This window comes from Plectropomus leopardus, chromosome 6 (assembly GCF_008729295.1).
Source record: "Plectropomus leopardus isolate mb chromosome 6, YSFRI_Pleo_2.0, whole genome shotgun sequence".
In the NCBI taxonomy this organism is placed as follows: Eukaryota; Metazoa; Chordata; class Actinopteri; order Perciformes; family Serranidae; genus Plectropomus; species Plectropomus leopardus.
In genome coordinates this window covers 14386841-14401273 of record NC_056468.1, presented here as the reverse complement: position 1 = coordinate 14401273, position 14433 = coordinate 14386841, and the positions used below count along the sequence as shown (strand labels likewise).

Below are 14433 nucleotides of genomic sequence, written 5' to 3'. Positions count from 1 at the left end.
AAGGTGCTCCATGCTGATTGTGTTCTTGTTTATTAATATTGATTTTATATTGTTCCCTATTTTTTGCTACAGGCAATTTAAGAAAAGACCAAATAGTAATCATACATATTACCTCTTATTTAAATAATAGCATATAGCACAACTGCTTGGGTTCTTGTATTAATCACATACAAAGAAAGCTTAATACGGACTGAGCTGCCTGGAGCACAGCCAGAGTTCCTCTGCAGAGACCTGCTGGTTATTGCGCACACTCGGCTGGTGACAAAAGGTGACCGAGCCTTTGCTGTCAGAGCTCCCAAAGTTTGCAAATGAGCTGTCATTTGAGATCAAGCTAGCCAGAACACTTTGCTCTTTAAAGCACTTCTGAAATCACACTCATATTCTATAGAGATGTATCAGAGGAAGTACACTGGAATATGGGAGTTCACATTTTTATTGCATTAGGGAAAATGCATTAATCTCTCCTCTCAACTTCATCCCATAATGTGCCCATTTCAACAAAGAAAAGATAAAGTGATACCACAGATGCATCTTTCTTCAGATTGTGTTTAACAGGACACAAGTTGAAGCACAAATTCAGTTAACGGCTCGGCGTTTGAAGTGATATTGACACTTTAAACTCAATTCCAAACCATACAAATAGAATATTGGATTAGCTCAGAATAATATTTCAAGTCACAATTCCAATCCTGTGTGGCGTGGTGGGCAAACACAGCTGAGAAAATGAGCTGTGAAATTTCCAAGCCATCCCTTTGGCTATGCGAATGTAACGTTAATGTGAATAGTTACACACTTGCTTCCCTAAATCAGCATTTTAATACCTGGTGGCAGGTACTAAATGTTGAATATGGTGTAAATCCTGCAAAACTTCTGTAAAAATGGCTATCATCTTTATGGCATAGCAGCATATTGGGGAGAACATTAAAAACAGGCAGCAGCAGAGTATGCCAATATATCAGCCTCTCCTCACCATTTTATATCAATATGAGAGTGACTAAAAAACCCCATCATTTTGGATGTTGTAAATTAGCTTAAACAGCTGATATTAAACAACTTAAATATTTACAGTAAACATAATTAGTGCTGCAGTATTGATAACAGAGGAATAACGACCCAAATGATTCATTTAAATATATAAAACATTTGGCTTTGAAAAACTTGGCTGACTTATTTCAACAAGCAGCTATTTCAATTAATGATGCAGAGAGTGACAAACAGAGAGGCAGCGCGAGAGAGAGAGAGAGCGAAAGAGAAGTACCCATGCTGTGATGACAGCCGCCGGGCCTAGTAGTTGACTTCTGCGACGCGCTTTCATTCAGCACTGCTGTGAACCTTCCTGCCAGGAGTGAGTCTTAATGCCCACATCATGACAGTATTCACTGAGCAGAATGGGCCGTCACTCACTCTCCCCTCTCTGATAGAGAGCCTGAGAACTCACTCTGCTATAAAAGGCTAATCTAAACCCTGCTACCTGGGCCCTCATTTCAGCCACACTGTCACACTCCATACAGCCTCGTAGTGAATGGGAGTCATCTCGGGCACTTCACCTTACAGCCTTGAAAATCATTAGATAGATTTACGAGGACAAACAGCGCCTTTTTTGTCATCATATTTCACTGATCCTTTTTACATTTTGGGATGAAAGATGAGAATAAGGAGGGATAAAAAGGACGATGGGGGGAAGCCCTGAAAGACCTTATTGATCACATCCAGAAGCTATCGACAGGTTCCTTTCTCTGATGATAAAGTAGCCACCTAGCGAGTGCCGGCTGGGTCTCTAGCGTTGGGAGGGGGGAAGCAGAGAGGACATATTCAGCATGCAGGAGCCTGCTTCCCCTATCCCCTGACATGCGGGGCAGGCTGGAAAAATGTTCTGCTTATGACAGTGGATGGCTAAGGTAATGGCCGGTGACTGCTACCATTGCTCATAGTAATGATGGTTTCACCCAGGAATACTGTGTACCTTTGTAACTCCCCCTCCTCTATGGCTTCCCCCCATGACTCTCTTTTTTTCCTCTCGCTCTTTCATTCCTTGCTTTTCCCCGTCTCTCTCTTAAATTCTCTTTCCGCACCTTAACATCATTTATCTCTCATCCTCTCCTCACCTCCTGTCCTCACCCCCTGTCCTCTCGTTCACTCCTTCCATTTCTCTTCCTTCCTGCCTATCATGATGTGTGCAGCATTCATACATTGTCCATTTCATTTAACTTCCCACAGCATCACGGGGCCCAACTTGTAGCATTAGCATGACGTGGTGACATATTCTGAGCGCGACCTTTAAGACGATGACATTCATAAACGTGGAGAAAATAAATCATTTTACAAAACTGTCTCTCATGTGCATGTAAAGATAGAGTCCTCTCTCACTATGAACTGGTGCAGACTGGTGTGGAGAACTGGTGGCGCTCCCCTTTCTCTCACTGCACTGAAAGTTGGCTCAACTAATTAAACTGCTCTGAAAGGTCCTCACAAAAGATCTCAGTTTCCTACTTTGAGACCCAGGCTGTGGTTTCATAGCTGGGGCTATGAAATAATGTATGTCAGAGGTGTGGAACTTATCGTTTAAATTACTAATTCTACTGCAATCCTGCAGGGCTATATCCACACAAGGCCCAGGGCACAATTGAAAGAGAACCGTAGCCGCCTATACAATATCCCTGTGTGTAGCAGCCAATGTTTCTTTCTTAGTAATTACTTCTCTTATAGATTCAAACTGCTAGACCTCATTGCTTCACACCAACACCCATTCAGAGCAGAAACCACCCATTATCCATTAAGGACGGCTGCACTGATGCACTGAAATCAGCTGCCATTTTCCGTTACAAAACACAATTAACAGGTCACCGTTTGCACCATTTCTGATGGTTCAAAGGCTGGCATTATGATACCCTTTAGCTTGGGGGTTTAGAGCCAATCAGGGCATTACAGTTTAGCCTAAAGGCAGGGAATAACAGTATAGGGATCAAGAAGGAGCTCTAACACCACAACCTGGCTGGCTCAAATTAACACCTGTATATCACAAAATTTAAAAGTGCTGCAGAGATGTAGCTGCCACCACCTGCCGAAAAGTGCTGGTATTTTAAGAAGTCACATCAAACGACACTCTGTTAAAGTACTGAGTCACGTTGTTGTCACACTCTGTGCTGTAAAGTGTGTTTTCTCAGCAGTGATGCACTATTTCCTCTCGCTAATTGTCAACTTTGAAACACCTTTCAAACACTGAGGCCTCTCGCAGGACTTGCGTAACTGGAGACACTCATGCTGCTCCTGAGTGTGTGGATCTTGTTTGCTATAACTAATGTAATTTATAGTTACATCTCACGGATACAGGGCACACTGCAGTTTGAGGGCCTTTCTGCCAGGGCTTTGTATGGAGAGTCTAGTTTGACTTGGCTTTAGATTGATTACTTTGCAGTCTTTGGGTAGACTCTTCAGTTTGCCTTCAAATAAGTATGACAATTTCAGTTGAAGAAGAGGTAAGAGAGGTGCATGCACCCCTCAGTTCAGCACAATGGTTTAAAGCCTGTGCATGAATAATATCTACTCTAATTTGAAATTCATTTTGAGACCACAGAACTGTACCCATTGATGTCATCACCTGAGTGGGGGAACAAGTAATGCTGGTGATTGGCTGATGGTGTTGTGGTTTAGCAATGATTAGCACACATCTCACATACAAGGTGACATCCCCCCTGTCCTTCATCGTTTTGAGCCATTGTTTCGTGTCCTTACCTTCACTACAATTGAAAAATTTGAATACAAATTAGATAAAACCCTTTCAAAATTGCAATCAAAACACACTGGAACTATCTGCTTGTTTTATTCTCTGTTGAATTTGAAAATTAAAGTAATAACCCTCTTTTTAGCCAGAATTTTACTTTTAATTTATGGTCTCAAACTGTGGTCTGCTGTTTGAGACCATAAATTAAAAGTAAAAACAAACACCATAAGTGGGTAGTTTAAACATGTTATAATGTTTTCAGCCATGTTTGTGGTGACGAAAAGGTATTTTAAAAACACACTTGGACATTTCCAGCCATGTTTGTGGCAAACAAAACTGGAGTATTTTGACAAAAACAATGGAAATGATGTTTTCCTAACCCTAGTCAAGTGTTTTTATGCCTCAAACTAACCACACTAGAAGCTGTTTGGTCATCAAAAAATAGGTATTTTTAATGATTCATTGGCACATTTTCAACCATATTTGTGACTGAAAAAATTTATGTATTTTACTGACCCAGTCGGGATATATCCAGTTGCATTTGGGAAACAAAACTGGGTATTTTTTAATGAAACGTTGGGGATTTCCAGCTGTTTTTGTGGCGACAAAAAAAACAGGTATTTTTAACGACACGTCAGGACATTTCCAGCCATGTTTGAGGCAACCAAACTGGGAATTTTGCAAAAACATGACCTTTTTCCGCTGTTTTTGGGCTTAAAACTTAACACATACAGTATTACCCACATGCATTGTTACAACATAAAGTGAAATATGTATGTGTATATATATATGTTGTTATATATTATGTTATATGTTTTGTATACATATACAAAAACATATCTGTGGTTTGCAGACATGTACAATTCCAACATTTATTCTTTCGATTGGCTTGGCATCATCTTGGAGGCAACTTGCAGGCCCTCATGTAAAATACTATGACAAGGGACTCACTTGTGTAGTCTATATGTAATATTATTGTAACTATCATTATTATTTTCCATACAAAAACAAGAATAATTTCAATTTTTTTTAAAAATCTGACAAACTCATGAGTTATTGGTTAATATTTAGTTCTTACTTTTGCTTTACTTACGGTGCTGATGCAACCATTGTGTAGCTGAATGACATAAACCTCAGTGGAAAGAGACAGAGCTGAGGCAGCAAAGTAATGAATGTGGAGAAGCAGATCTTTCCAAGGTTGTTTTGAATCTCTGAAAGACCGATATTCTTCACATTATTTAAAGCATAGGCTTCCAGCTAATTCACATGGTGGGCACATCTATGTACTGTGGTCTTTTAGTTGACAAAGTCCTTTTGATCCCCCCCCCAAAAAAGATCTGGAGATGAAGAATGTGGTGATGTGCACATTTCAAATGCAATCATATCTTATTCAAGTATAAACCTCTCTGGCTCAGGGGCGATCTTTCCATCATTCACACATAAAGAATGATGAATGTGCGTTCAGATTATGACAAAGTCTGAATTCCAACCAAGTTAAAGAAGAGCTCACGGTTCCAAAAAACTGCACTGTGAATTTTTTTGACTGAATATAAACATTTCACTATTGCGAATGTCGGAAAAATATTATTTATAAGGTATTGTACAGTTCATGGCGTCCATATTCAAAAGAGGTATGTTTCTTTCTTATTTAAGAATAAAACTACAAAGTCATCAACATTAAGGAAAACAGGACTTTATTACTGGAGACCTAATAATAGATATAGTTTGATAGGGTTGCAACTAATAATTACTTTCTTTATTGATGAATCTGCCCATTATTTCTCTGATTTATTAGTTAATCGTCTTATCAATAAAATGACAGAAAATAGTGAAAAATGCCCTGTGTAATTTCCAAGAGCATAAAATTTCCACATTTAAGAAGCACAAATGTTTGGTTTTGTCGTTTTTTTCACTGAAAAATTACTAAAACAAATATGTGAGTCTCAAAATTCCTGCAATATAATTTTCTGTCTCCAGACTAATCATCTAATTATTGCTGCTCTTACCTCAACTGTTTTTTTTTTTTGTTTTTGTTTTTTTTAATATTTCACGATCATGAAGCCTGAAAAAAAGAACATAAAAGCCCTTTATCATTCTGAAGTTATTAAAATTTAAGACAGTTGATGAACTTCATGATTATTCATGTTTACAGGTGTATTTTTTATAGAACTGTTTACTACATCCCCTTGGTTCTGTATTGAAAAATAAAGGATATTAGTGTATGCCCTAAATAAGGTAGTGAGGTAACCTTGCCTGGGGCTGTGGATCTGTGTGCTGTTTGCGTAGAGCTGATCTGGGAGTAGGGCATTGTTTCAAACCCCAGTCCATCCCCATGGTCGACATCAGCTTTCTCTTCATAGACACAATGGTTTAGCCCTCAAGCTTACAGGCCAACGTCCTGCCCCTGATCAACATGGGTCATAAGAAACAGCCCAACTTTTAGCTGGAGCCTGATTTCTAGATGGCTTTCTACTCTTTGTAATGGCCTTAGGTTGTAGTAAAGGGGATATCTGTGCAAAGTGGCTCAATTTGTTTGTCCTAAAGGCACCAGACCTTACTTTTCATGTGGAGCTTATCACATTAGTAGAAAATGACACAGGTCTTTAACAATCCCTGCCCTCTTTGGTCTGTCAGTTAGTCATCCTTGTCCTTTCACCTTCTCTAGCTCTACTCTTCTTTTAATCCCTAGTACCTTGCTTTTCTTATCTTTCTCTCACATGCTCTTGCACTCTTCCTCTCTCCACATTACCATACGTAAAATAAGACTTTCAAAGCTACATTACATGCAATCTAACCCCACAACTACGTCGAAACCTTCCTTATTTGTCCACAAATGATTTTTAAAGTGGTTTAGCACCATTTCGAGAGGGTGTGTGGGGATTTGGCCCTTCGTGTTTGTTTCCAGAGATGGATGTTGTACATAGATTGTTTCCAGTTAACAAAAGCCTGCTTGACTGCACAATGGATCGTGATTAGATTAAAGCTGCACTATAAGAGCTTTTCGTTTGTGTTAAAGCCAGTTTTATCTCCGAGGGCGACGGGGCCAGAACAGGACGGTGCTGAGAGGCGTTTGCTCGAAAAGAGACACGTGCCCCATGAAGGGTATGCTCCAGGCACAGGAGGTCTCTATCCTTGACAGGCAGACAACTTGCATGATGCATTCAAACACAAACACTTTGACTGATGCGCCTGTTTGTTGGTTGAGAGGAGAAAGAGAGTGAGGAGGGCACAAAAAGGGAGAACAGAAAGATCATTACAAAGGGGAAAGAGTTTGAAAAGGAGAGAAAGACAGGGAGGCAGACAGAAGGCCTGGGGAGCATCCATGTCATTACATTTCCCTTGAACTCATGTCAGGGACCCTCTGCTGCCATCAGTCTGATGAAGTGTAGCTGGTGCTATGAGCAGTCAGCCCGGCGAATCACTTCACGGATCACAACACAAAAGCCCAGTATGCTCAGAGCTCGGAGACTTTGCAACGTTTCCACCATTACCCCACGTGTCAAAACAGCTGAGCACATTATGTCCTCCATGTTTACGTGGCATGACACTTGATATCAGTCACAGAGACTTCGGCCATGTGTGCAAGCATGGAGAAATGTCACTCTCGGGTTACGGCCCCCCTTTAGCCTGATCCCAGGGGCACGGCATCTCTAGCAGCTCCAATCAGTCGGATATGTTTTCATGTGAAACACTGCGACCCTTTTGGATGGACAGTGTCGGTTCAGGAGGCTGCTTTATGCCCTCTAAATGCATTGCAATGTAACAACCAGAAGGTTTCAATGTTACAACAAGAGTGCTATTTTACGTCCTGCACAAGTGGACACATAAGGGCCACTGAGCTATACGATTGTAACCTAATTACATAGTGATGTGGAACACTTTAGGTGAAAACCAATAAGTCTACCATAACAGGTCTACCTAATGTAATCCCATTATGGCTCCATTATCTTCGAGAGGGTGAGGAAAGTAGGAAAGCATATATTTTTCATCAGGGGCTTCTGGGTATCACAATAAGAGGGCATCAGGGAATAGAGCATCAACAAGGGTGTGGTTAACATCCCTCTTGTCTTTTCCCGGAGAGCACACTGAGATCAGAACCTTCATTTCAAGTAAATGTTCTAATGCTTAATGATACATGGTGTCATACACATCTTTATCAACAGAGGTGTGATGCACATCCACAGACTGTCTACTACAGAAATGTTGCAATGCATTGCATCGTTGTACATGACCATAAGGCTTATGGAGAGCCCTCCTATGTAGCAAAACCACAGTACACAGTGTAAGCTTAACTCACTGCCACAGAGGGAATACAGAAAGAAACAAATGACACTGGAGCTCCAGGTCGGTCATAATAAACTGACTGGATGGTAAAAGTGTGAAAGAAGCAAGTGCTTATTTCCCATCTGTAAATTTGTAGTTTTAAAAAGAAACTGCAAGACTTAAAGAGGTGTATAACGGGATCTGAAATTGCCACGCAGTTGAACATGATGTGATATGAATTTTGTGAGACAGAGAATCGTAAAACCGTCTGCCTCCTACCTTCAGTGAGTCCCATGTGGATGGTCCAGTAGTTCTGCAGACACTGCAGCTCCTTCTTCATGCCCCTCTTGCAGCGGCAGTCATACAGAGGACTAACCAGCAGCACTTCCAAAGCAGCCTGGCACTCCCTGTTGTTGTCCAGCATGGCTTCCTTCTCTTTGCCCACAAGGCACTGGCGCATCACCCGGTACCGAGAGCTGCAGTAAGGGTTCTGGTTGCACATGTCACTTGCCTGGATGCAGTCCACCCATTCTGGCTGAGCTCCGGGCCCAGACCCGGTGCCCGCAGATCCCGGAGAACCATTGGCCAAGGATACAGACGAAGCTGAGGGACCATCCCAGGAACTCACTGCCTCATCTAGGTGTGAACAAGGGGACAGAGATGGGTGTGACAAGAGACAAGGGGGCTCAGAAATTGCAGATTAATGTGCAAGGGATTTTGTGCTTATATATGTGTGTATGTGAGTGTGTGCAAGTGCAAGCACATATCATAAACCTGCTCTCATTTCTGTTTTGTTGATGTGAGACCTGTAAACAGGTTTGATGGCCTATGACATGCCCATTCATGCCAAGGCATATTTAAGCAAGACAGTCACATTCTTCACGGTTCACACGAGTCTCTTCTCAGGGTCTCATTATGTCTCATTTAATTAATATTCTGTGATTTACCTCTGCTTATCTGTGCCCACTTTAGTGCATCTAAAGCCTCCAAAACAAGTTAGACTGCGGCTTTCAGTTTCCTATTAAATGTAATTAAAGGACGACTTGATCACTGAAGTGTATCTAATTATCTCACCTTAAAAAAATGTGAACTTCGCTTAATTCACATCTAGGTAACCAGAAAATTACAGCTTACGACGAGTAAACAGCAATCCACAGAGCAGAGACTCAGGTGTTTGACAGGAGTCAAGATTCAAACGCGCCTTAAGATAAACACACACACACGCACGCACACACACAGCGGAGTACAGACTGTTTTGGTGAAATGACAAGAGAGACCCCTTGTGGTTATGTGCAGCATTGAGCTCAGAGAGGAGGGGAGACTGCATCAGTATCAGAGAGCAACGGGTACAAGAGGAGTAACATGAAGTTGACTGTGAAAATATTTGGTCAGTCAGATGATTTTGACCGAAGCACTGGCGTTTGTGGACCACTCATAATGATAATTGTGTTAACGATGCCGATGTTGATGATGATGAGGAGGAGGAGGAGGAGGAGAAGGAGAATGATGGTGATGTTTTTCTTATATTCATCCAAACACAACTGTGTAACTGCAAAGACCTCGGAGATTTTTCCTCCACCGAAGCTGGTACAATAATAAGCTTTTATATTCCATCTACTGCATCTGGTTGCTCAGTGGATCCAATATTATGAATTCACTCACACATTCCAACTTCGGTTTGAAGCTGGCTTACAATAAAACATAATGTAATCAAACCCTTCTGCTATAACATGAACGCCCATTAACGTTTTATAATAAAAAATAAAAAATTAGAATAAACCTTGTGCGTCAAACTCCTGTATGAGAAAAGTGGACATATACCAAACAATGCCCCCTGATCGTATTTACTAATGTAAGATTTTATCTAAAACATTTCAAAATTGTACATATTTTGCGCACAATTGTACACGTTATTTTCCATTTTTCACTTCTCACCTAGGAGCAGGAGAAAGATGTGGACGCACATCCACACAGTGACAGACTTCATGTTGGACTCAGCGGCAGGAGAGATGAGTTAAGGTCCAATACGACTAATATTTCCACCTTGTGAAAGGTTAATTCCCCTCTCCGGATCCTTGACCCAGGCGTGGGATAAAATCTATATCCTCATTAAAGACGCACCTCCGAAAAAAATCCTCGACTCCCAATAATAATCCACGATTTTGTTTATTTTGAATAACACACTAACCACGACACATGGAAAAAAAAATCCTCCTATGTAGAAAAAATAAAAAAAGCAAATGCCAATCAATCAATCAATCAGTCAATCCATGAAAGCAGTTTCTCATGGTCCGTCTGCGCTGCGTTCATACCGACAAACTACTGAGACTTGATCTCTCCGCATTATAAGGGCACAGACTGCCCGCTCCAATTGCCCCTTGGAGACAAATTGTCCCTAAAACATTCCTCAAACTGGCGTCAAATGACCTATAAGCTATGCCAATATCTCTGACGAAGTAGAGGAACTCGTCTGAAAGTGCTACAAAACGCTGACTGGATTGTTTTCCTCCCTTCTCACCACTGGCTCCCTCAAAAAGCTGTGCGCTCCTCTGGAGGGAGTGAACGCTCCTTTTGCACTGACTGCATGTGTGTCGAGGCATCACGGCACTTTATAAAGAGGAGAGTTTCTGCGAGCCAGCAGAGGGCGCTGCCGAGGGGGGTGCTCTTATTGGAAAACGTGGGACTCGGTCACAGCGCGGCCCCCAATAGTAAATGTGACCCTATAGAAAAATTACCACGACACAGCTGTAATCTTCCCGCAGGGAGCTTGTGGGGGAAGATGCACCTGTGGTACTCAGCAGTGAAATTACAGTGACCTCACTTGGCCTGTGTAGTGTTTCCTCGATCTCCTGGGGGTATTGCCACAGGATTTTCTGTGAAAGCCTATACATTTTGGGAAACAATTTCTGTGATTCATGTTTAATATCCTTCTCACACGATTACTATCTCTTTCATAAGGGAGTCTTTACAGTCTTGTAAAGAGAGATAAGGCCACAACTGCAACACATCAAGGCAGAAATTGGGAAGCAATAATAAGTGTGTTGGCTACTTGCACTCATAGCAAGGATATCCGGTCTTCCTGCACATAGTGAATCTTTTATTCCAGTATTTAGAAGGGTCACTAGGCCGATTCATTTCTGGCTGACGTTAAGGGCTTAATACCCACAAGTCATAGAAATTTGCAAATGATTTTTAGGGACAGGGTTCAAGGGTGGACTCAACCATGATGATGAAAATGTCATCATTCATCTCAGCAATACCCTGACACTTCTCATGACATCTGTGTTTTCTCTGATTGAAAGAAAGATTAAAAAACGGGCACAATGCCCCGTATTATGCCTGCGCTCAGAGGAAATAAGCCCACAACCCACAGAATCTGCCATTTTTCAAAGTGGCTTCGCATTAAACAAAATGACTTTGTTGTGCATCATCGCTTAAATAGTGCCTGGAATGTCATAAATCTTTACAAATCTTGAAAACAAAGTCTCTATTTAGAGGCACTGACAGTGACAAACTGCAAGGCCACTGGCTCATAATGATGTTTGACTGTCAGCCCAGGCTTCCATCCAAGAGGGAAAAGAGCCCGCCGCTATAATGGCAAAATCAGCCTCATTCTGCCTATATTGGCCTGGGCTTATTCTTGTCTCCCCTCAGAGTTTGAAGTCTCTGTCATTATGAGGACACTGAAAAGCGTCATCCTCCACCATGAATGTGTCCTGCATCTGTCCTGCAATAGTGCTGCAGTGACTGATGCAGCCACAATTGTTCTTAAGAGCAAACACATATCTTAACACAGAAAATCAACCTTTCACGCATTTTTTTTTCCCAAACCCAGACCAATTCTCAGCTGAAAGAAGGCATTTAGTTATTCAAGTAATTTTTCACTGAGAAGCTGTTGCATAAACTGTATGAAGTTTACAGTTGCTTGAGCACTAGGCTCAGGAGGAGGCAGACATTTCTTATAACACAGAAAGGCATGAAACCAAGATAGAACATTAGCTGCGAACACAGTGAATAAAACAGCTACATTTGCATTGTGGATTCTTTTTCGGGCATCACATTATTTCCATCCATGATTGTGCAATATGAATAAATCCTCCCCTCACATTTTTTTTTACTTGAGCCAGGCTGTCAGGTCCATGGTGGGACATTATTCTTTTTGTCACTGCACGACTCGCCCCCTCCGTGGGTATTTAATTGCTCCATTCTGACTTCATAAAGCATCTGCAGTTTATTTCACGTGTACAATTAGTGGGAGCCCACAGAGAAACACACACTGTATTGGTACACTCCTTTATAAATAAGCATATGTGTGCTTGCAGACACACACAGATGCACATAATCTGTATGTCAGATAACCCTGCTTCCACATGATGGCCCGAGACCGTGAAGATAGGGAATGACAAATCTGGATATAGAAGACATTGTTCTCGCTATTGAGAGAAATCAGGGCCTGCCTCTGAGAAGTGTGTCTAATATGGTGAATATAGATGATAGTATTATGAATTCATAGGATATGAAATAATGATACAGATAGCAGTCAAAGTTAAGACTCTGTGCAATAACTTGTGCTTATGCAGAGACAGCGGGGGGGTTGGAGAGTGAGCTTATACGTACTCTCACAGGTCAAATAAGAGCTTAGACAGTCTGAAACTGTCACCTTGAAAGCAGAATGGACAAACTTGCATACAAATGTTGTGTATGGCGTATTATTTTATATTTTAGGTGCCTGCACAAGCGTTTCTCAGAATTACTGTAGTTAGTGTGATGGGCCGTCATTCAAAGTCGACCCAGGTGAACCCAACCCATTTAGCCATCAAAGATTTAAAGCTGCAGTAGGTAACCTCTTTAGCAAATCTGACAAAAAGTTATTGTTTTTTAAAACTGTCTCTATATCCTCACAGTAGTAGTATTTGCAAGCATCATAAAAACAACCAATCACAGCGGAGGAATGTCTAATATTGTGGTTACACCAAATGTAATATAAGCGTCTTACAAGGCAAGTTCATATATAAAGTCAATGCACAGATGCAAATAGATGCACATACGCACCAGGCAACACAAAATCACACTATTCACATATCTGTGCAAGTTGGAACTTTTCAACTTGAGCGAGAAATTCACTTTACGCTGTGTTGCATAAGCCTATTAGCTTTGAGATCTAGTTGGGATTCTCCTGACATTGCAGAGATGGTCGACAAACATTGTCGTGATCTGTGTGCACCAGGAGCTCAACAACTTAATATGAGTACTGAGACAGAACAGAAAAGGAGAGGGCGCGGAGGTTAGTGAGCGAAGCCATAAGACTAAGTTTCTGTAAATATGTATTTACAAGTTATTTTGTTGAGTTGCTGTAATTAAAGCTGATGTTTTATTGTGAAAAGTAAACAGTGGCAGAAGTGAAATAGCAATGCGCTGCTGTGACAGTTTGAACAAATTATTCAGCGTTGCCATCTTGGTTCACGCTGGTTCAGAGCATGTAAATTTGCATGAGTTCACATCGAACAAGATGTTCGATGTGAACTCATTACTAACACAGCTGTTAATCATGTCAATCATGCTCCTAAAATGCTGTCAAACTGTCTAGATAGGAAGCACTGACCAAATACAGAGCAAGATTCTGTTACTGCATTGCCCATTTTTCCACCCAAATGTTTTCAGAAACATATTTTAGTGTCCTATTGAACTGTTCAATGAGAACAATTGTTTCAGCCGGTGGGCTGTGTCTCATGTTGGCTTTACTGTTTTCAACATAGCAGACAAACTTTCTCATTTTACAGCTAAACATTGCACTGAAATGTGTTTCTGAAAGTATATGAGGCAAGAAATAAGCAATGCAGTAACAGAATCTTGATTCATATTTGAGTTTGACAGTTTGACCTCAGTTCATGAGTAGTGATTGACATGATTGACTGCCGCTTTCTCTAAAAATGACCTGTGATTGGCCAGAGTCTCCCATCATGAGCTATATTTTTTCAAGCCAGAAAAACAGCCAAGAAGTCTAGTGTTTTCTCAGATCTCTTGATTTACAATAAGCTCAGAGTTTATTAGGGAATACTGCGCAATGATGCCAAAATTAAACTGTCTACCCTGGCTTTAACTATCTAGAACAACACATTGAATGAACCATCGATCCTTGAGCTTAATGTCTCACCTAATAATGCTTTAAATTAAAAAGGGTGTTTGGAGGAATTGATAAGGTTTTGCTTCCTCTTCCACATTGGGGAAAACGAAATTTAGCTTGAGATTTATCTGGGGGCAAAGGTCGCTATATCTCTCTCTGCTGGTCATGCTCGTCAGAGAAAGTACTAATGAATCTGAGCATACAGTACACACACACACACACACACACACACACACACAGGGGTTAAGCATGACTGATTAGATTAGGAATTATGGGCTAATTAATGTGTATCTTGGGAGACCTGTACAGCACGCTTATTAGAAGA

At 41.1% G+C, this 14433-nt stretch overlaps 1 protein-coding gene across 1 annotated transcript in view; it reads right to left on the bottom strand.

The window, feature by feature from the left end:
* The window catches only part of LOC121944971 (GDNF family receptor alpha-2-like), a 54887-nt gene extending 44340 nt beyond the window's left edge, over positions 1-10547 (bottom strand). Inside the window, exons 1-2 of the mRNA XM_042488953.1 lie at positions 9920-10547; positions 8264-8620 (exon numbers count right to left, since the gene is read on the bottom strand). Coding sequence (XP_042344887.1) covers positions 8264-8620; positions 9920-9971 — 409 coding nt within the window. The 5' untranslated portion in view covers positions 9972-10547. The remainder of the gene's footprint in view (positions 1-8263; positions 8621-9919) is intronic.
* Between the last annotated feature and the right edge of the window lie 3886 nt (positions 10548-14433).